The sequence below is a fragment of the Electrophorus electricus genome, chromosome 1, assembly GCF_041902795.1.
Source record: "Electrophorus electricus isolate QZ-2024a chromosome 1, ASM4190279v1, whole genome shotgun sequence".
Taxonomy (NCBI): Eukaryota; Metazoa; Chordata; class Actinopteri; order Gymnotiformes; family Gymnotidae; genus Electrophorus; species Electrophorus electricus.
The window spans coordinates 11,884,778-11,907,098 of NC_137497.1; the positions used below are offsets into that span (position 1 = coordinate 11,884,778).

The 22,321-nt window shown below is 40.3% G+C and overlaps 1 protein-coding gene across 1 annotated transcript in view; it reads left to right on the forward strand.

Moving 5' to 3' along the window:
• Nucleotides 1-37: 37 nt before the first annotated feature.
• LOC145657065 (NACHT, LRR and PYD domains-containing protein 3-like) overlaps nucleotides 38-22,321 on the forward strand; it is a 53,312-nt gene continuing 31,028 nt past the window's right edge. The window contains exons 1-6 of the mRNA XM_081711522.1: nucleotides 38-2,115; nucleotides 4,515-4,685; nucleotides 8,762-8,932; nucleotides 12,855-13,025; nucleotides 16,698-16,868; nucleotides 20,789-20,959. Of these exons, the coding sequence (XP_081567648.1) occupies nucleotides 257-2,115; nucleotides 4,515-4,685; nucleotides 8,762-8,932; nucleotides 12,855-13,025; nucleotides 16,698-16,868; nucleotides 20,789-20,959 (2,714 nt within the window). The 5' untranslated portion in view covers nucleotides 38-256. The remainder of the gene's footprint in view (nucleotides 2,116-4,514; nucleotides 4,686-8,761; nucleotides 8,933-12,854; nucleotides 13,026-16,697; nucleotides 16,869-20,788; nucleotides 20,960-22,321) is intronic.

Here is a 22,321-nt window from a genome sequence, read left to right on the forward strand (position 1 = left end):
ATGGTTACCAGTGTGTGTGGTGGAACCTCAGCTGGTTTCTAACTACTGACCATTTGGTGTTATTGATAACCAGTAAATATTATCAAGAAAATAATGTATAATACAATGTCTGTTAATCTTGAAATTTAAGGCTGTCAGTCCCTGAATTGACTAAGATTTACCACTGGAAGTTTCATGCCCAATCTAGCAGGAATAAACAATCTATTTATAACAATCTGTTTATCTATTTTCCTGTAACTCCTGTAATGAGTATTTTATGAATGAATCTAAAAGAGATTATCATGTGTTCTGTTGTCTTCCTCTTTTATCAGAACTGGCCCCTGCTTGCCACAGAAAGCTCAAATCCAAACTGAGGGACAAATGTCAGAAGATTCATGAAGGAATCTCACAGCAGGGAACCACAGCACTTCTGAATGAGATCTACACAGAACTCTACATCACAGAGGGAGGGAGTGGAGAGGTCAATAATGAGCATGAGGTGAGACAGATTGAGGCAGCATCCAGGAGACCAGTAACACAGGAGACATCCATCAAATGCAGTGACATCTTTAGACCCTTACCAGGACAAGACAAAGCCATCAGAACTGTGCTGACTAAAGGAGTGGCTGGAATTGGCAAAACGGTCTCTGTGCAGAAGTTCATACTGGACTGGTCTGAAGGAAACGTAAATCAGGACGTTCTCTTCATATTTCCACTTCCTTTTAGGGAGCTGAATTTGATGAAGGAGAAAAAGTTCAGTCTGGTGGAGCTTCTTCATCGCTTTTTCCCAGAAATATGTGAATTAAAAGCTAAACATTATACAAACTACAAAATTCTGTTCATCTTTGATGGTCTGGATGAGTGTAGACTTCCTCTAGATTTCCAGAACAATGAGAGATTGTGGGATGTAACAGAGTCAACCTCAGTGGATGTGCTGCTGACAAACCTCATCAAGGGGAATTTGCTTCCCTCTGCTCTTCTCTGGATAACCTCTCGACCAGCAGCAGCCAATCAGATCCCTCCTGAGTGTGTTGACCAGGTAACAGAGGTAAGAGGGTTCAGTGAACCACAGAAAGAGGAGTATTTCAGGAAGAGAATCAGTGGTAAGGGCCTGGCCAATAGAATCATCGCACACATGAAGTCATCAAAAAGCCTCTACATCATGTGCCACATTCCAGTCTTCTGTTGGATTGCAGCCACTGTTTTAGAGAGAATGTTGGGTGAAGCAGAGAGTGGAGAGATCCCCAAGACTCTGACTCAGATGTTCACACATTTCCTGATCTTTCAGCTCAGACACAAGGATCAAAAGTATGGACGAAGTATGAAAGGACAAAAAGGTCCCACTCACCCAGGTCACATGAGAAAACATGTTTTGGCACTGGGAAAACTGGCTTTCCAACAGCTAGAAAAAGGCAACCTGATCTTCTATGAGGAAGACCTGAGAAACAGTGGCATAGATGTCAGAGAAATGACAGTGTATTCAGGAATGTGCACTCAGATCTTCAGAGAGGAGTTTGAGCTACAGCTGGGGAAGGTGTTCAGCTTTGTTCATCTGAGTGTTCAGGAGTTTCTGGCTGCTTTATATGTGTTTATTTCCTTCATCTCCACCAACACCAATGTGCTGCAAAAGAAACACCCTGGATTTTTCAGTATTTTCAAAACCCCAATGTCCGTCTTCCTCAACAGTGCAGTGGACAAGGCCTTCCAGAGTCAAAATGGACACCTGGACCTTTTCCTCCGCTTCCTTCTGGGTCTCTCACTGGAGTCCAATCAGACTCTTTTACGAGGCCTACTGACACAGACAGGAAGCAGCTCTCACAGCAAAGAGGAAACAGTCAAGTACATCAAGGAGAAGATCAGTGACAGTCCCTCTACAGAGAAATCCATCAATCTGTTCCACTGTCTGAATGAACTGAATGATCATTCTCTAGTGCAGGAAGTCCAAACATACCTGAGCAGAGGAGGTAACAGTAGTCTCCATGGAGCCAGACTGTCTCCTGCTCAGTGGTCAGCTCTGGTGTTTGTGTTGCTGAACTCAGAAGAGGACCTGGATGAGTTTGACCTGAGGAAATATGACCCATCAGAGGAATGTCTACTGAGACTGCTGCCAGTGGTCAAAGCATCCAGAAAAGCCATGTGAGTATTTTCATTTAGAGATGAACAGTGGGTGTAGCAGGCAGTGGATGTTCTTGACTCAGAAGGTCTTCTGTGAAAAATGAAAAGGAGAGTGAGAGAGAACATTAGAGAGAGAAGGATAGAGAGATCCTACATTAAAGTACATGTAGGTGATTGAAGGCTCCAACACCAGGTGCTTAAGTTAAACCATAAAGTTGTGGAACATTGGAATGTAGTAACACTGTCCAGTGATTCATTAGTCTAAATGTATTAATGATGGTTAAATGATATTTGATGTCATGGGTAGCTGTGTGTCTGTGTGTTGAGAATGGTCCTACATTTACAACAGTGGTCAACAGTGTTTATAGTTCACACTCTTAGTGAAACAGACAGAAAATGTGCTGCGGTGTAACATACAGAAGTGTTCAAGTATGAACTATCAGTGTGTACACACGTACACACACACACCACACCACACAGTGTAACATACAAAAGGGTTTAAATATGAACTATCAGTTCAGCTTTCTGACCATTACAGTTCAACCACTACTGACCAATACAGAGAAAAGTGTATAAGGATGAGCATGACCAGTGTGTACACACGTGTACACATGTGTGCACACACACACACACACACACACACACACACACACACACACACACACACACACACACACATATATATATTTCACACTGATGGCAGTTTTCAAACTTTATCATGGGTTTTCTTTAGAGCCGATGATGGTGATTGGGCACATTAGAAAGGTGTAGGTGTTAATATGACTACATCTGAGACACTTTATAAAGGTGTAGGTGTTAATATGACTACATCTGAGACACTTTATAAAGGTGTAGGTGTTAATATGACTACATGCAGTGAGTCTCCCAGAAGCTAATGCTGTTACTACTGTCACTCATCTAAAACTGTAGCAGACTACTACTGTTGCTCGCATACAGTGGGACCAATATCTCAGACCACTAGTGAAAATGATTGTTTTGCATTTCTCTCAAGTTTAATACAATGCTTTTCTTTACAAATGATATCATCAGCATAAATTGTCTGATCAGTTTAAAGTTTTTTCATGAATTTCAGAAAGTTTTAGTATTTGGTTCTACTCAAATGCATGTAAGCACAGTTGTGAAACTGACTATCAGTTCTTTTGTACAAAAAGTCAGATGTCCTTGAGTCCTCACACAAGCAGTGCAGGAGAAGTGAGTCAGTTCTGATCCAACTGAAACATGTGAACTGTCCTCTTCTCCCCAGTATTTTACTGCACACATACAGTCCATGAAGGACAAACTCCAGGGACACATTTCATGTCAACAGCAGACATGAGATAGTTGCCTCACACACACTTAACTGACTGATGGGACTGCCTCACACACACTTAACTGACTGATGGGGTCTGCCTCACACACACCTGACTGACTGATGGGGTCTGCCTCACACACACCTGACTGACTGTTGTGGTCTGCCTCACACACACCTGACTGACTGATGGGGTCTGCCTCTCACACACTTGACATACTGATGGGGTCTGCCTCACACACACCTGACATACTGATGGGGTCTGCCTCACACACACCTGACTGACTGATGGGGTCTGCCTCTCACACACCTGACTGACTGATGGGGTCCCTGACTCAGCTATTAAGCCTCCAGGATTCTCGGTGCACCACACAGACAGAACTCGGGACCTCACTGGGAAAAGCAAAGGCAGAGGAGAATGTTTCATGATCAGTGACCCATAGTGTGAGCACAGGAATGTAAACACTAGTAAAAGATTCTGCTCTCTGCATTCTGTCCATTCTTCCATAATCACTACTGCAGTGTTCATCCCACCATCATTACTACTGCAGTGTTCATACACTAATATTCACTACTGCAATGTTCATTCCTCCATAATCAATACTACAGTATTCATTACTCCATAATCACTACTGCAGTATTCATTACTCCATAATCACTACTGCAGTGTTTATTCCTCCATAATCACTACTCTGCGTGTCTTCCAAAAATATTTTCTGTTTGTATATTAGTGTATCTGTGTTTGTGAAACACTGAATGAGATCTATGTTGTTCTGTTTCCTGTTATGGTGTTAGGGGTGGGATATTTTGATACTTGGACTCTGATTATGGTAACTGCCATTCACTGACTTATGAACCAACCATCCATTATTTGGTCACCTGTCTTAGGTTGCTAATGAATGTTATTTGTCATGTCTTTGTCCATTTTGTCTTTGATGAAGACACGGTAGTGTTGAAATGTTGCTGTGTTTGTAAAATTAAAAGGCTGAAAATGTATCAGTGTGTTCCAGACCTTTTAAGCTCTTCTTTACATTTTTATTAGCAGTTCAGATCTTTTAATTCATCATCCTCTGACTGAGCTACATTATTTACTGTATTTACTCTTTTACAGACTATCTGGCTGTGGTCTCACTGAAGAGTCTTGCAAATCTCTCACATCAGTTCTACAAACAGAAAACTCACTGAAAGAGCTGGAGATGAATTATAATGACCTGCAGAATTCAGGAGTGGAGCAGCTCTGTGCTGGACTGAAGAGTTCACACTGTAAACTGGAGATTCTCAGGTGAGTTTCTGTGACTATTTTTGAATGTAAATAAAGAGGCATTTTAAAAAGGTCAGTGTCAGCTCCCTTATAGTACAGTATTAAACAAACATTGCCAGGCAAGGCAATGCAAGGAAATGTACACTTTTATATTATATTATAAAGTTGTCTTCTTTAAATATTTCTAAATATAGTTTTCTGTTGAAACCTTAGTACATTTCATTAAATGACCACACTGTGGAGACAAAAAGTTACATTTGTGATGCATGAGCAGATTTTCAAATCTAGAAGAGAAATATAACATTGTAAAGAGAAGAAACAGATGAATCCTTGTCCACATGTACAGGTGTATTTATTACAATGCTGCTTCAACTAGGCACTTTAGCATTTTGTCCACAAGCTGCATTTTTGGTCACCTGAGAGCAGAAATTTTGCAAAATGTCTTACAGGATGAATATATTCAGAAAGTCCAACAGCAGTGTTGTAAAATGAAGTGTTCTAATGTAAGATTTTCACTGAGTGACCTTATGTAGTTTATGTATGGAAACACTGTAAACATCAGTCATTCTAATCTCTCTGCAAATAAAAGCCCTTAAAATCTTAATTAAAATATTTAAAGCTAAACCATTGAGGTTCTGGACACATTACCGGACACTTTTACAATCACACGATTCCCTTGTGTTTTTGGGTGGGAGACCCTGTTCTCATTATGATTTACACCGTGTGTTCAACACATGTTGAGATGAGCTGAACTGACAGCTGTGCTGGAGGAAAGAACGCAATAAGTTAATATTCATTCAATAGAACTGAAAGTTTTATTGGTTATTCCTTAAGTTAAACCTGTGATCTCTCTCCACAGGTGTTTTTATGAAACATGTAGCTGGCTAATATTAGTAACCTTAAGCTTGCCAAGTTACAGTATAATGTTGGTTACTACACCTAGATACCTCACGCTAACGTCATATTAGCTTGACTTAGGAGTGAATGTTGGCTGCTAATTTTTTCATCAAGCCAGAGACATCAAACAAAAATAGAACAGTGATGGTAGAAGACGTGGAGTCAGCAGAGAGAGAAACTGAGCAGACAGCTGACAGTAAACTCAGGACATCTGAACACAGTAGTGAGGAACAATGTTCAGCACTGGACGAGTGAACCTGTGGACTTAATTACAAGAGAGAAAGAAAGACACACAAGACACAGTAATCAGTAATCAGGAGATTAGGAGGAGAGAAGGAGTGAAGTGTGTGTGTGTGTGTGTGTGTGTGTGTGTGTGTGTGTGTGTGTGTGTGTGTGTCACACTGGGTGCCTGATGTACTGTAACAAAGCTAATGAGGTTAATGTTAGCTTCCTTAAATCTAAGGAACTGGCTAGAATATAAAATACTCCTGCTTGTTCGTTTACAGTTAGTATAGAGAGACAGAAAACAACCAGGATGAAGAGAAAGAGTAATGCTATTGCCATGGCAACCTTCTTTAGTAAGAAGACAGCAGGAGAGAGAAAAGAGAGAAGAACTTGATGGTGAAAGTGTCCAGGAGGAGGACATGGAAGAGAGTGAACACAGCAGACAGAGACAGAGGAGCCAGCTGTGTCCACTCTCACTGTAGCCCCACAGCTCTGCTGTAGTGTCAGCTGTGTCCACTCTCACTGTAGCCCCACAGCTCGGCTGTAGTGTCAGCTGTGTCCACTCTCACTGTAGCCCCACAGCTCGGCTGTAGTGTCAGCTGTGTCCACTCTCACTGTAGCCCCACAGCTCGGCTGTAGTGTCAGCTGTGTCCACTCTCACTGTAGCCCCACAGCTCGGCTGTAGTGTCAGCTGTGTCCACTCTCACTGTAGCCCCACAGCTCGGCTGTAGTGTCAGCTGTGTCCACTCTCACTGTAGCCCCACAGGTCTGCTGTAGTGTCAGCTGTGTCCACTCTCACTGTAGCCCCACAGCTCTGCTGTAGTGTTAGCTGTGTCCACTCTCACTGTAGCCCCACAGGTCTGCTGTAGTGTCAGCTGTGTCCACTCTCACTGTAGCCCCACAGCTCTGCTGTAGTGTCGGCTGTGTCCACTCTCACTGTAGCCCCACAGCTCTGCTGTAGTGTCGGCTGTGTCCACTCTCACTGTAGCCCCACAGCTCTGCTGACTTGTTTAGTTGTTTTTTTGTGTTAATGTAAATGGTTGATTTTAGTGAATATATTAGTTGTGTGAAGTAGCGATATTGTGTGTGTGTGTGTGTGTGTGTGTGTGTGTGTGTGTGGTGCATAGCATGTGTGGTGTTTTGTAATTACATCAGAACTTTAGATCAGATATTTCTGCACCCATAATTCATCATTTGATACTACATAATTCAGATACACTGAGAATTATAACCACACTTAGAAATATAACCACACATAGAATTATAATCACATGTAGAATTTTTGGAATCTTGAAATACAACCTTTTTCGAGGGGATGAATCAAAGAACTGAAGATACTTGTAAGTGATATAAAATATTAAGTGCTGGACAGAAATGAAACCTTTCTCAGGTAATAATATTTATGTTTATGTAACCCTCACCCTTGATTTATTCATGAAGATTTATTCAAATTGTAATATTATGGGTTAATTAATGATTCCCTGCCTGACCTCATGTGAATGTCATAATCTGATAAGGAATTAAACAGTATGTAGTTTATTATACACTATAATAGTGGTTTTACCACTGTATTAACTTGTGTACCCTGAAATTCCTCTGTGCTGTAAGACCATTTTAGTGTGTCACCACAAGAGAGAGACAGACAGATCTATTATTTGTGTGTGTGAAAGAGACAGAACTATTATCTGTGTGTTTGTGTGTGTGAGAGAGAGAGAGAGAGAGAGAGTGAGAGAGAGAGAGAGAGAGAGAGAGAGAGACAGAACTGTGTGTGTGAGAGGCAGATCTATTATCTGTGTGTGAGAGAGACAGAACTGACTGACGGATGGGGTCTGCCTCACACACACCTGACTGATGGATGGGGTCTGCCTCACACACACCTGACTGACTGGTGGGGTCTGCCTCACACACACCTGACTGACGGATGGGGTCTGCCTCACACACACCTGACTGACTGATGGGGTCTGCCTCACACACACCTGACTGATGGGGTCCCTGACTCAGCTATTAAGCCTCCAGGATTCTCGGTGCACCACACAGACAGAACTCGGGACCTCACTGGGAAAAGCAAAGGCAGAGGAGAATGTTTCATGATCAGTGACTCATAGTGTGAGCACAGGAATGTAAACACTAGTAAAAGATTCTGCTCTCTGCATTCTGTCATTCCTCCATAATCACTACTGCAGTGTTCATCCCACCATCATTAGTACTGCAGTGTTCATACACTAATATTCACTACTGCAATGTTCATTCCTCCATAATCAATACTGCAGTGTTCATTATTCCATTATCACTACTGCAGTGTTTATTTCTCCATGAAAAACACTACAGTGATTATTCTACCATAATCAATACTGTGGTGTTTATTACTCCATAATCACTACTGCAATGTTCATTCCAACATAATCAATACTGCAGTGTTTATTCCTCCATAATCATTACTGCAGTGTTTATTCCTCCATAATCACTACTGCAGTGTTTATTCCTCCATAATCACTACTGCAGTGTTTATTCCTCCCTAATTTCTACTGCAGTGTTTATTCCTCCATAATCACTACTCTGCGTGTCTTCCAACAATATTTTCTGTTTGTATATTAGTGTATTTGTAGTTGTGAAACATTGAATAAGATCTATGTTGTTCTGTTTCCTGTTATGGTGTTAGGGGTGGGATATTTTGATATTTGGACTCTGATTATGGTAACTGCCATTCACTGACTTATGAACCAACCATCCATTATTTGGTCACCTGTCTTAGGTTGCTACTGAATGTTATTTGTCATGTCTTTGTCCATTTTGTCTTTGATGAAGACACGGTAGTGTTGAAATGTTGCTGTGTTTGTATAATTAAAAGGCTGAAAATGTATCAGTGTGTTCCAGACCTTTTAAGCTCTTCTTTACATTTTTATTAGCAGTTCAGATCTTTTAATTCATCATCCTCTGACTGAACTACATTATTTAATGTATTTACTCTTTTACAGACTATCTGGCTGTGGTCTCACTGAAAAGTCTAGCAAATCTCTCACATCAGTTCTACAAACAGAAAACTCACTGAGAGAGCTGGAGATGAATAATAATGACCTGCAGAATTCAGGAGTGGAGCAGCTCTGTGCTGGACTGAAGAGTTCACACTGTAAACTGGAGATTCTCAGGTGAGTTTCTGTGACTATGTTTGAATGTAAATAAAGAGGCATTTTAAAAAGGTCAGTGTCAACTCCCTTATAGTACAGTATTAAACAAACATTGTCAGGCAAGGCAATGCAAGGAAATATACACTTTAATATTACATTATAAAGTTCTCTTCTTTAAATATTTCTAAATAGTTTTCTGTTGAAACCTTAGTACATTTCATTAAATGACCACACTGTGGAGACAAAGAGTTACATTTGTGATGCATGAGCAGCTATTCAAGTCTAGAAGAGAAATATAACATTGTAAAGAGAAGACCTGGATGAGTCCTTGTCCACATGTACAGGTGTATTTATTACAATGCTGCTTCAACTAGGCGCTTTGGCATGTTGTCCACAAGCTGCATTTTTGGTCACCTGAGAGCAGAAATTTTGCAAAATATATTACAGGATGAATAGATTCAGAAACTCCAAACAACAGTGTGGTAAAATGAAGTGTTCTAATGTAAGATTTTCACATTACAGGACACTTTTACAAGCACATATGATTCCCTTGTGTTTTTGGGTGGGAGACCCTGTTCTCATTATGATTTACATCGTGTGTTCAACACATGTTGAGATGAGCTGAACTGACAGCCGTGCTGGAGGAAAGAACGCAACAAGTTAATATTCATTCAATAGACCTGAAAGGTTTATTGGTTATTCCTTAAAATAAACCTGTGATCTCTCTCCACAGGTGTTTTTATGAAACATGTAGCTGGCTAATATTAGTAACCTTAAGCTTGCCAAGTTACAGTATATTGTTGGTTACTACACCTAGATACCTCACACTAATGTCATATTAGCTTGACTTAGGAGTGAATGTTGGCTGCTAATTTTTTCATCAAGCCAGAGACATCAAACTAAAATAGAACAGTGATGGTAGAAGACGTGGAGTCAGCAGAGAGAGAAACTGAGCAGACAGCTGATAGTAAACTCAGGACATCTGAACACAGTAGTGAGGAACAATGTTCAGCACTGGACGAGTGAACCTGTGGACTTAATTACAAGAGAGAAAGAAAGACACACAAGACACAGTAATCAGTAATCAGGAGATTAGGAGGAGAGAAGGAGTGAAGTGTGTGTGTGTGTGTGTGTGTGTGTGTGTGTGTCACACTGGGTGCCTGATGTACTGTAACAAAGCTAATGAGGTTAATGTTAGCTTCCTTAAATCTAAGGAACTGGCTAGAATATAAAATACTCCTGCTTGTTCGTTTACAGTTAGTATAGAGAGACAGAAAACAACCAGGATGAAGAGAAAGAGTAATGCTATTGCCATGGCAACCTTCTTTAGTAAGAAGACAGCAGGAGAGAGAAAAGAGAGAAGAACTTGATGGTGAAAGTGTCCAGGAGGAGGACATGGAAGAGAGTGGACACAGCAGAGAGAGAAAGAGGAGCCAGCTGTGTCCAATCTCACTGTAGCCCCACAGCTCTGCTGTAGTGTCAGCTGTGTCCACTCTCACTGTAGCCCCACAGATCCGCTGTAGTGTCAGCTGTGTCCACTCTCACTGTAGCCCCACAGCTCTGCTGTAGTGTCAGCTGTGTCCACTCTCACTGTAGCCCCACAGCTCGGCTGTAGTGTCAGCTGTGTCCACTCTCACTGTAGCCCCACAGCTCGGCTGTAGTGTCAGCTGTGTCCACTCTCACTGTAGCCCCACAGCTCGGCTGTAGTGTCAGCTGTGTCCACTCTCACTGTAGCCCCACAGGTCTGCTGTAGTGTCAGCTGTGTCCACTCTCACTGTAGCCCCACAGCTCTGCTGTAGTGTTAGCTGTGTCCACTCTCACTGTAGCCCCACAGGTCTGCTGTAGTGTCAGCTGTGTCCACTCTCACTGTAGCCCCACAGCTCTGCTGTAGTGTCGGCTGTGTCCACTCTCACTGTAGCCCCACAGCTCTGCTGTAGTGTCGGCTGTGTCCACTCTCACTGTAGCCCCACAGCTCTGCTGACTTGTTTAGTTGTTTTTTTGTGTTAATGTAAATGGTTGATTTTAGTGAATATATTAGTTGTGTGAAGTAGCGATATTGTGTGTGTGTGTGTGTGTGTGTGTGTGTGTGGTGCATAGCATGTGTGGTGTTTTGTAATTACATCAGAACTTTAGATCAGATATTTCTGCACCCATAATTCATCATTTGATACTACATAATTCAGATACACTGAGAATTATAACCACACATAGAAATATAACCACACATAGAATTATAATCACATGTAGAATTTTTGGAATCTTGAAATACAACCTTTTTCGAGGGGATGAATCAAAGAACTGAAGATACTTGTAAGTGATATAAAATATTAAGTGCTGGACAGAAATGAAACCTTTCTCAGGTAATAATATTTATGTTTATGTAACCCTCACCCTTGATTTATTCATGAAGATTTATTCAAATTGTAATATTATGGGTTAATTAATGATTCCCTGCCTGACCTCATGTGAATGTCATAATCTGATAAGGAATTAAACAGTATGTAGTTTATTATACACTATAATAGTGGTTTTACCACTGTATTAACTTGTGTACCCTGAAATTCCTCTGTGCTGTAAGACCATTTTAGTGTGTCACCACAAGAGAGAGACAGACAGATCTATTATTTGTGTGTGTGAAAGAGACAGAACTATTATCTGTGTGTTTGTGTGTGTGAGAGAGAGAGAGAGAGAGAGTGAGAGAGAGAGAGAGAGAGAGAGAGAGAGACAGAACTGTGTGTGTGAGAGGCAGATCTATTATCTGTGTGTGAGAGAGACAGAACTGACTGACGGATGGGGTCTGCCTCACACACACCTGACTGATGGATGGGGTCTGCCTCACACACACCTGACTGACTGGTGGGGTCTGCCTCACACACACCTGACTGACGGATGGGGTCTGCCTCACACACACCTGACTGACTGATGGGGTCTGCCTCACACACACCTGACTGATGGGGTCCCTGACTCAGCTATTAAGCCTCCAGGATTCTCGGTGCACCACACAGACAGAACTCGGGACCTCACTGGGAAAAGCAAAGGCAGAGGAGAATGTTTCATGATCAGTGACTCATAGTGTGAGCACAGGAATGTAAACACTAGTAAAAGATTCTGCTCTCTGCATTCTGTCATTCCTCCATAATCACTACTGCAGTGTTCATCCCACCATCATTAGTACTGCAGTGTTCATACACTAATATTCACTACTGCAATGTTCATTCCTCCATAATCAATACTGCAGTGTTCATTATTCCATTATCACTACTGCAGTGTTTATTTCTCCATGAAAAACACTACAGTGATTATTCTACCATAATCAATACTGTGGTGTTTATTACTCCATAATCACTACTGCAATGTTCATTCCAACATAATCAATACTGCAGTGTTTATTCCTCCATAATCATTACTGCAGTGTTTATTCCTCCATAATCACTACTGCAGTGTTTATTCATCCATAATCACTACTGCAGTGTTTATTCCTCCCTAATTTCTACTGCAGTGTTTATTCCTCCATAATCACTACTCTGCGTGTCTTCCAACAATATTTTCTGTTTGTATATTAGTGTATTTGTAGTTGTGAAACATTGAATAAGATCTATGTTGTTCTGTTTCCTGTTATGGTGTTAGGGGTGGGATATTTTGATATTTGGACTCTGATTATGGTAACTGCCATTCACTGACTTATGAACCAACCATCCATTATTTGGTCACCTGTCTTAGGTTGCTACTGAATGTTATTTGTCATGTCTTTGTCCATTTTGTCTTTGATGAAGACACGGTAGTGTTGAAATGTTGCTGTGTTTGTATAATTAAAAGGCTGAAAATGTATCAGTGTGTTCCAGACCTTTTAAGCTCTTCTTTACATTTTTATTAGCAGTTCAGATCTTTTAATTCATCATCCTCTGACTGAACTACATTATTTAATGTATTTACTCTTTTACAGACTATCTGGCTGTGGTCTCACTGAAAAGTCTAGCAAATCTCTCACATCAGTTCTACAAACAGAAAACTCACTGAGAGAGCTGGAGATGAATAATAATGACCTGCAGAATTCAGGAGTGGAGCAGCTCTGTGCTGGACTGAAGAGTTCACACTGTAAACTGGAGATTCTCAGGTGAGTTTCTGTGACTATGTTTGAATGTAAATAAAGAGGCATTTTAAAAAGGTCAGTGTCAACTCCCTTATAGTACAGTATTAAACAAACATTGTCAGGCAAGGCAATGCAAGGAAATATACACTTTAATATTACATTATAAAGTTCTCTTCTTTAAATATTTCTAAATAGTTTTCTGTTGAAACCTTAGTACATTTCATTAAATGACCACACTGTGGAGACAAAGAGTTACATTTGTGATGCATGAGCAGCTATTCAAGTCTAGAAGAGAAATATAACATTGTAAAGAGAAGACCTGGATGAGTCCTTGTCCACATGTACAGGTGTATTTATTACAATGCTGCTTCAACTAGGCGCTTTGGCATGTTGTCCACAAGCTGCATTTTTGGTCACCTGAGAGCAGAAATTTTGCAAAATATATTACAGGATGAATAGATTCAGAAACTCCAAACAACAGTGTGGTAAAATGAAGTGTTCTAATGTAAGATTTTCACATTACAGGACACTTTTACAAGCACATATGATTCCCTTGTGTTTTTGGGTGGGAGACCCTGTTCTCATTATGATTTACATCGTGTGTTCAACACATGTTGAGATGAGCTGAACTGACAGCCGTGCTGGAGGAAAGAACGCAACAAGTTAATATTCATTCAATAGACCTGAAAGGTTTATTGGTTATTCCTTAAAATAAACCTGTGATCTCTCTCCACAGGTGTTTTTATGAAACATGTAGCTGGCTAATATTAGTAACCTTAAGCTTGCCAAGTTACAGTATATTGTTGGTTACTACACCTAGATACCTCACACTAATGTCATATTAGCTTGACTTAGGAGTGAATGTTGGCTGCTAATTTTTTCATCAAGCCAGAGACATCAAACTAAAATAGAACAGTGATGGTAGAAGACGTGGAGTCAGCAGAGAGAGAAACTGAGCAGACAGCTGATAGTAAACTCAGGACATCTGAACACAGTAGTGAGGAACAATGTTCAGCACTGGACGAGTGAACCTGTGGACTTAATTACAAGAGAGAAAGAAAGACACACAAGACACAGTAATCAGTAATCAGGAGATTAGGAGGAGAGAAGGAGTGAAGTGTGTGTGTGTGTGTGTGTGTGTGTGTGTGTGTGTGTGTGTGTGTGTGTGTGTGTGTGTGTGGGTGGGTGGCATGCTGGGTGCCTGATGTACTATAACAAAGCTAATGAGGCTAATGTTAGCTTCCTTAAATCTAAGGAACTGGCTAGAATATAAAATACTCCTGCTTGTTCGTTTACAGTTACTATAGAGAGACAGAAAACAACCAGGATGAAGAGAAAGAGTAATGCTCTTGCCATGGCAACCTTCTTTAGTAAGAAGACAGCAGGAGAGAGAAAAGACAGAAGAACTTGATGGTGAAAGTGTCCAGGAGGAGGACATGGAAGAGAGTGAACACAGCAGACAGAGACAGTCTGCTGTAGTGTCAGCTGTGTCCACTCTCACTGTAGCCCCACAGGTCTGCTGTAGTGTCAGCTGTGTCCACTCTCACTGTAGCCCCACAGGTCTGCTGTAGTGTCAGCTGTGTCCACTCTCACTGTAGCCCCACAGCTCTGCTGTAGTGTCAGCTGTGTCCACTCTCACTGTAGCCCCACAGCTCTGCTGACTTGTTTTAGTTGTTTTTTTGTGTTAATGTAAATGGTTGATTTTAGTGAATAAATTAGTTGTGTGAAGGAGCAATATTGTGTGTGTGTGTGTGTGTGTGTGTGTGTGTGTGTGTGTGTGTGTGGTGTTTTGTAATTAATTCAGAACTTTATATCACACTTTTCTGTACCCATAATTCATCATTTGATACTACATAATTCAGAAACACTGAGAATTATAACCACACATAGAAATATAACCACAAGTAGAATTATAATCACATGTAGAATTATAACCAAATGTAGCAATATAACTAAATGTAGAAATATAACTACACATAAAATTATAACCACAAGTTGAATATTTGGAATCTTGAAATACAACCTTTTTCGAGGGGATGAATCAAAGAATGGAAGATACTTGTAAGTGATATAAAATATTAAGTGCTGGACAGAAATGAAATCTTTCTCAGGTAATAATATTTATGTTTATGTAACCCACACCCTTGATTTATTGGTGATGATTCATTCACATTGTAATCTTATGGGTTAATTAATGATTCCCTGCCTGACCTCATGTGAATGTCATAATCTGATAAGGAATAAAACAGTATGTAGTTTATTATACACTATAATAGTGGTTTTACCACTGTATTAACTTGTGTACCCTGAAATTCCTCTGTGCTGTAAGACCATTTTAGTGTGTCACCACAAGAGAGAGACAGACAGATCTATTATTTGTGTGTGTGAAAGAGACAGAACTATTATCTGTGTGTTTGTGTGTGTGAGAGAGAGAGAGAGAGAGAGAGTGAGAGAGAGAGAGAGAGAGAGAGAGAGAGACAGAACTGTGTGTGTGAGAGGCAGATCTATTATCTGTGTGTGAGAGAGACAGAACTGACTGACGGATGGGGTCTGCCTCACACACACCTGACTGATGGATGGGGTCTGCCTCACACACACCTGACTGACTGGTGGGGTCTGCCTCACACACACCTGACTGACGGATGGGGTCTGCCTCACACACACCTGACTGACTGATGGGGTCTGCCTCACACACACCTGACTGATGGGGTCCCTGACTCAGCTATTAAGCCTCCAGGATTCTCGGTGCACCACACAGACAGAACTCGGGACCTCACTGGGAAAAGCAAAGGCAGAGGAGAATGTTTCATGATCAGTGACTCATAGTGTGAGCACAGGAATGTAAACACTAGTAAAAGATTCTGCTCTCTGCATTCTGTCATTCCTCCATAATCACTACTGCAGTGTTCATCCCACCATCATTAGTACTGCAGTGTTCATACACTAATATTCACTACTGCAATGTTCATTCCTCCATAATCAATACTGCAGTGTTCATTATTCCATTATCACTACTGCAGTGTTTATTTCTCCATGAAAAACACTACAGTGATTATTCTACCATAATCAATACTGTGGTGTTTATTACTCCATAATCACTACTGCAATGTTCATTCCAACATAATCAATACTGCAGTGTTTATTCCTCCATAATCATTACTGCAGTGTTTATTCCTCCATAATCACTACTGCAGTGTTTATTCCTCCATAATCACTACTGCAGTGTTTATTCCTCCCTAATTTCTACTGCAGTGTTTATTCCTCCATAATCACTACTCTGCGTGTCTTCCAACAATATTTTCTGTTTGTATATTAGTGTATTTGTAGTTGTGAAACATTGAATAAGATCTATGTTGTTCTGTTTCCTGTTATGGTGTTAGGGGTGGGATATTTTGATATTTGGACTCTGATTATGGTAACTGCCATTCACTGACTTATGAACCAACCATCCATTATTTGGTCACCTGTCTTAGGTTGCTACTGAATGTTATTTGTCATGTCTTTGTCCATTTTGTCTTTGATGAAGACACGGTAGTGTTGAAATGTTGCTGTGTTTGTATAATTAAAAGGCTGAAAATGTATCAGTGTGTTCCAGACCTTTTAAGCTCTTCTTTACATTTTTATTAGCAGTTCAGATCTTTTAATTCATCATCCTCTGACTGAACTACATTATTTAATGTATTTACTCTTTTACAGACTATCTGGCTGTGGTCTCACTGAAAAGTCTAGCAAATCTCTCACATCAGTTCTACAAACAGAAAACTCATTGAGAGAGCTGGAGATGAATAATAATGACCTGCAGAATTCAGGAGTGGAGCAGCTCTGTGCTGGACTGAAGAGTTCACACTGTAAACTGGAGATTCTCAGGTGAGTTTCTGTGACTATGTTTGAATGTAAATAAAGAGGCATTTTAAAAAGGTCAGTGTCAACTCCCTTATAGTACAGTATTAAACAAACATTGTCAGGCAAGGCAATGCAAGGAAATATACACTTTAATATTACATTATAAAGTTCTCTTCTTTAAATATTTCTAAATAGTTTTCTGTTGAAACCTTAGTACATTTCATTAAATGACCACACTGTGGAGACAAAGAGTTACATTTGTGATGCATGAGCAGCTATTCAAGTCTAGAAGAGAAATATAACATTGTAAAGAGAAGACCTGGATGAGTCCTTGTCCACATGTACAGGTGTATTTATTACAATGCTGCTTCAACTAGGCGCTTTGGCATGTTGTCCACAAGCTGCATTTTTGGTCACCTGAGAGCAGAAATTTTGCAAAATATATTACAGGATGAATAGATTCAGAAACTCCAAACAACAGTGTGGTAAAATGAAGTGTTCTAATGTAAGATTTTCACATTACAGGACACTTTTACAAGCACATATGATTCCCTTGTGTTTTTGGGTGGGAGACCCTGTTCTCATTATGATTTACATCGTGTGTTCAACACATGTTGAGATGAGCTGAACTGACAGCCGTGCTGGAGGAAAGAACGCAACAAGTTAATATTCATTCAATAGACCTGAAAGGTTTATTGGTTATTCCTTAAAATAAACCTGTGATCTCTCTCCACAGGTGTTTTTATGAAACATGTAGCTGGCTAATATTAGTAACCTTAAGCTTGCCAAGTTACAGTATATTGTTGGTTACTACACCTAGATACCTCACACTAATGTCATATTAGCTTGACTTAGGAGTGAATGTTGGCTGCTAATTTTTTCATCAAGCCAGAGACATCAAACTAAAATAGAACAGTGATGGTAGAAGACGTGGAGTCAGCAGAGAGAGAAACTGAGCAGACAGCTGATAGTAAACTCAGGACATCTGAACACAGTAGTGAGGAACAATGTTCAGCACTGGACGAGTGAACCTGTGGACTTAATTACAAGAGAGAAAGAAAGACACACAAGACACAGTAATCAGTAATCAGGAGATTAGGAGGAGAGAAGGAGTGAAGTGTGTGTGTGTGTGTGTGTGTGTGTGTGTGTGTGTGTGTGTGTGGGTGGGTGGCATGCTGGGTGCCTGATGTACTATAACAAAGCTAATGAGGCTAATGTTAGCTTCCTTAAATCTAAGGAACTGGCTAGAATATAAAATACTCCTGCTTGTTCGTTTACAGTTACTATAGAGAGACAGAAAACAACCAGGATGAAGAGAAAGAGTAATGCTCTTGCCATGGCAACCTTCTTTAGTAAGAAGACAGCAGGAGAGAGAAAAGACAGAAGAACTTGATGGTGAAAGTGTCCAGGAGGAGGACATGGAAGAGAGTGAACACAGCAGACAGAGACAGAGGAGCCAGCTGTGTCCACTCTCACTGTAGCCCCACAGCTCTGCTGTAGTGTCAGCTGTGTCCACTCTCACTGTAGCCTCACAGGTCTGCTGTAGTGTCAGCTGTGTCCACTCTCACTGTAGCCCCACAGCTCTGCTGTAGTGTCAGCTGTGTCCACTCTCACTGTAGCCCCACAGCTCTGCTGTAGTGTCAGCTGTGTCCAATCTCACTGTAGCCCCACAGGTCTGCTGTAGTGTCAGCTGTGTCCACTCTCACTGTAGCCCCACAGGTCTGCTGTAGTGTCAGCTGTGTCCACTCTCACTGTAGCCCCACAGGTCTGCTGTAGTGTCAGCTGTGTCCACTCTCACTGTAGCCCCACAGGTCTGCTGTAGTGTCAGCTGTGTCCACTCTCACTGTAGCCCCACAGCTCTGCTGTAGTGTCAGCTGTGTCCACTCTCACTGTAGCCCCACAGCTCTGCTGACTTGTTTTAGTTGTTTTTTTGTGTTAATGTAAATGGTTGATTTTAGTGAATAAATTAGTTGTGTGAAGGAGCAATATTGTGTGTGTGTGTGTGTGTGTGTGTGTGTGTGTGTGTGTGTGTGTGTGTGTGTGTGTGTGTGTGTGGTGTTTTGTAATTAATTCAGAACTTTATATCACACTTTTCTGTACCCATAATTCATCATTTGATACTACATAATTCAGAAACACTGAGAATTATAACCACACATAGAAATATAACCACAAGTAGAATTATAATCACATGTAGAATTATAACCAAATGTAGCAATATAACTAAATGTAGAAATATAACTACACATAGAATTATAACCACAAGTTGAATTTTTGGAATCTTGAAATACAACCTTTTTCGAGGGGATGAATCAAAGAATGGAAGATACTTGTAAGTGATATAAAATATTAAGTGCTGGACAGAAATGAAATCTTTCTCAGGTAATAATATTTATGTTTATGTAACCCACACCCTTGATTTATTGGTGATGATTCATTCACATTGTAATCTTATGGGTTAATTAATGATTCCCTGCCTGACCTCATGTGAATGTCATAATCTGATAAGGAATAAAACAGTATGTAGTTTATTATACACTATAATAGTGGTTTTACCACTGTATTAACTTGTGTACCCTGAAATTCCTCTGTGCTGTAAGACCATTTTAGTGTGTCACCACAAGAGAGAGACAGACAGATCTATTATTTGTGTGTGTGAAAGAGACAGAACTATTATCTGTGTGTATGTGAGAGAGAGAGAGAGAGAGAGAGAGAGAGAGAGACAGAGAGACAGAACTGTGTGTGTGAGAGGCAGAACTGACTGACTGGTGGGGTCTGCCTCACACACACCTGACTGACGGATGGGGTCTGCCTCACACACACCTGACTGACTGATGGGGTCTGCCTCACACACACCTGACTGATGGGGTCCCTGACTCAGCTATTAAGCCTCCAGGATTCTCGGTGCACCACACAGACAGAACTCGGGACCTCACTGGGAAAAGCAAAGGCAGAGGAGAATGTTTCATGATCAGTGACTCATAGTGTGAGCACAGGAATGTAAACATTAGTAAAAGATTCTGCTCTCTGCATTCTGTCATTCCTCCATAATCACTACTGCAGTGTTCATCCCACCATCATTAGTACTGCAGTGTTCATACACTAATATTCACTACTGCAATGTTCATTCCTCCATAATCAATACTGCAGTGTTCATTATTCCATAGTCACTACTGCAGTGTTTATTTCTCCATAATAAATACTACAGTGATTATTCCACCATAATCAATACTGTGGTCTTTATTCCTCCATAATCACTACTACAATGTTAATTCCTCCAATAATCACCATTGCAGTGTTTATTCCTCCATAATAAATACTACAGTGATTTATTCCTCTAAAATCACTACTGCGGTGTTCATGCCAACATAATCAATACTGCAGTGTTCATTATTCCATAATCACTACTGCAATGTTTATTTCTCCATGAAAAACACTACAGTGATTATTCCACCATAATGAATACTGTGGTGTTTATTCTTCCATAATCACTACTGCGGTGTTTATTCCTCCATAATCACTACTCTGCATGTCTTCCAACAATATTTTCTGTTTGTATATTAGTGTATTTGTATTTGTGAAACATTGAATGAGATCTGTGTTGTTCTGTTTCCTGTTATGGTGTTAGGGGTGGGATATTTTGATATTTGGACTCTGATTATGGTAACTGCCATTCACTGACTTATGAACCAACCATCCATTATTTGTTCACCTGTCTTAGGTTGCTAATGAATGTTATTTGTCATGTCTTTGTCCATTTTGTCTTTGATGAAGACACGGTAGTGTTGAAATGTTGCTGTGTTTGTATAATTAAAAGGCTGAAAATGTATCAGTGTGTTCCAGACCTTTTAAGCTCTTCTTTACATTTTTATTAGCAGTTCAGATCTTTTAATTCATCATCCTCTGACTGAACTACATTATTTAATGTATTTACTCTTTTACAGACTATCTGGCTGTGGTCTCACTGAAAAGTCTAGCAAATCTCTCACATCAGTTCTACAAACAGAAAACTCACTGAGAGAGCTGGAGATGAATAATAATGACCTGCAGAATTCAGGAGTGGAGCAGCTCTGTGCTGGACTGAAGAGTTCACAGTGTAAACTGGAGATTCTCAGGTGAGTTTCTGTGACTATTTTTGAATGTAAATAAAGAGGCATTTTAAAAAGGTCAGTGTCAACTCCCTTATAGTACAGTATTAAACAAACATTGTCAGGCAAGGCAATGCAAGGAAATATACACTTTAATATTACATTATAAAGTTCTCTTCTTTAAATATTTCTAAATAGTTTTCTGTTGAAACCTTAGTACATTTCATTAAATGACCACACTGTGGAGACAAAGAGTTACATTTGTGATGCATGAGCAGCTATTCAAGTCTAGAAGAGAAATATAACATTGTAAAGAGAAGACCTGGATGAGTCCTTGTCCACATGTACAGGTGTATTTATTACAATGCTGCTTCAACTAGGCGCTTTGGCATTTTGTCCACAAGCTGCATTTTTGGTCACCTGAGAGCAGAAATTTAGCAAAATGTCTTACAGGATGAATATATTCAGAAACTCCAACAACAGTGTTGTAAAATGAAGTGTTCTAATGTAAGATTTTCACTGAGTGATTTTATCTAGTTTATGTATGGAAACACTGTAAACATCAGTCATTCTAATCTCTCTGCAAATAAAAGCCTTTAAAATCTTAATGAAAACATTTAAAGCTGAACCATTGAGGTTCTGGACACATTACAGGACACTTTTACAAGCACATATGATTCCCTTGTGTTTTTGGGTGGGAGACCCTGTTCTCATTATGATTTACATCGTGTGTTCAACACATGTTGAGATGAGCTGAACTGACAGCCGTGCTGGAGGAAAGAACGCAACAAGTTAATATTCATTCAATAGAGCTGAAAGGTTTATTGGTTATTCCTTAAAATAAATCTGTGATCTCTCTCCACAGGTGTTTTTATGAAACATGTAGCTGGCTAATATCAGTAACCTTAAGCTTGCCAAGTTACAGTATATTGTTGGTTACTACACCTAGATACCTCACACTAATGTCATATTAGCTTGACTTAGGAGTAAATGTTGGCTGCTAATTTTTTCATCAAGCCAGAGACATCAAACAGAAATAGAACAGTGATGGTAGAAGACGTGGAGTCAGCAGAGAGAGAAACTGAGCAGACAGCTGACAGTAAACTCAGGACATCTGAACACAGTAGTGAGGAACAATGTTCAGCACTGGATGTTCAACAATGTTCAGCAATGTTCAACCTGTGGACTTAATTACAAGAGAGAAAGAAAGACACACAAGACACAGTAATCAGTAATCAGGAGATTAGGAGGAGAGAAGGAGTGAAGTGTGTGTGTGTGTGTGTGTGTGTGTGTGTGTGTGTGTGTGTGTGTGTCTGTGTGTCTGTGTGTCTGTGTGTCTGTGTGTGTGTGTGTGTGTGTGTGTGTGTGTGTGTGTGTGTGTGGTGCATA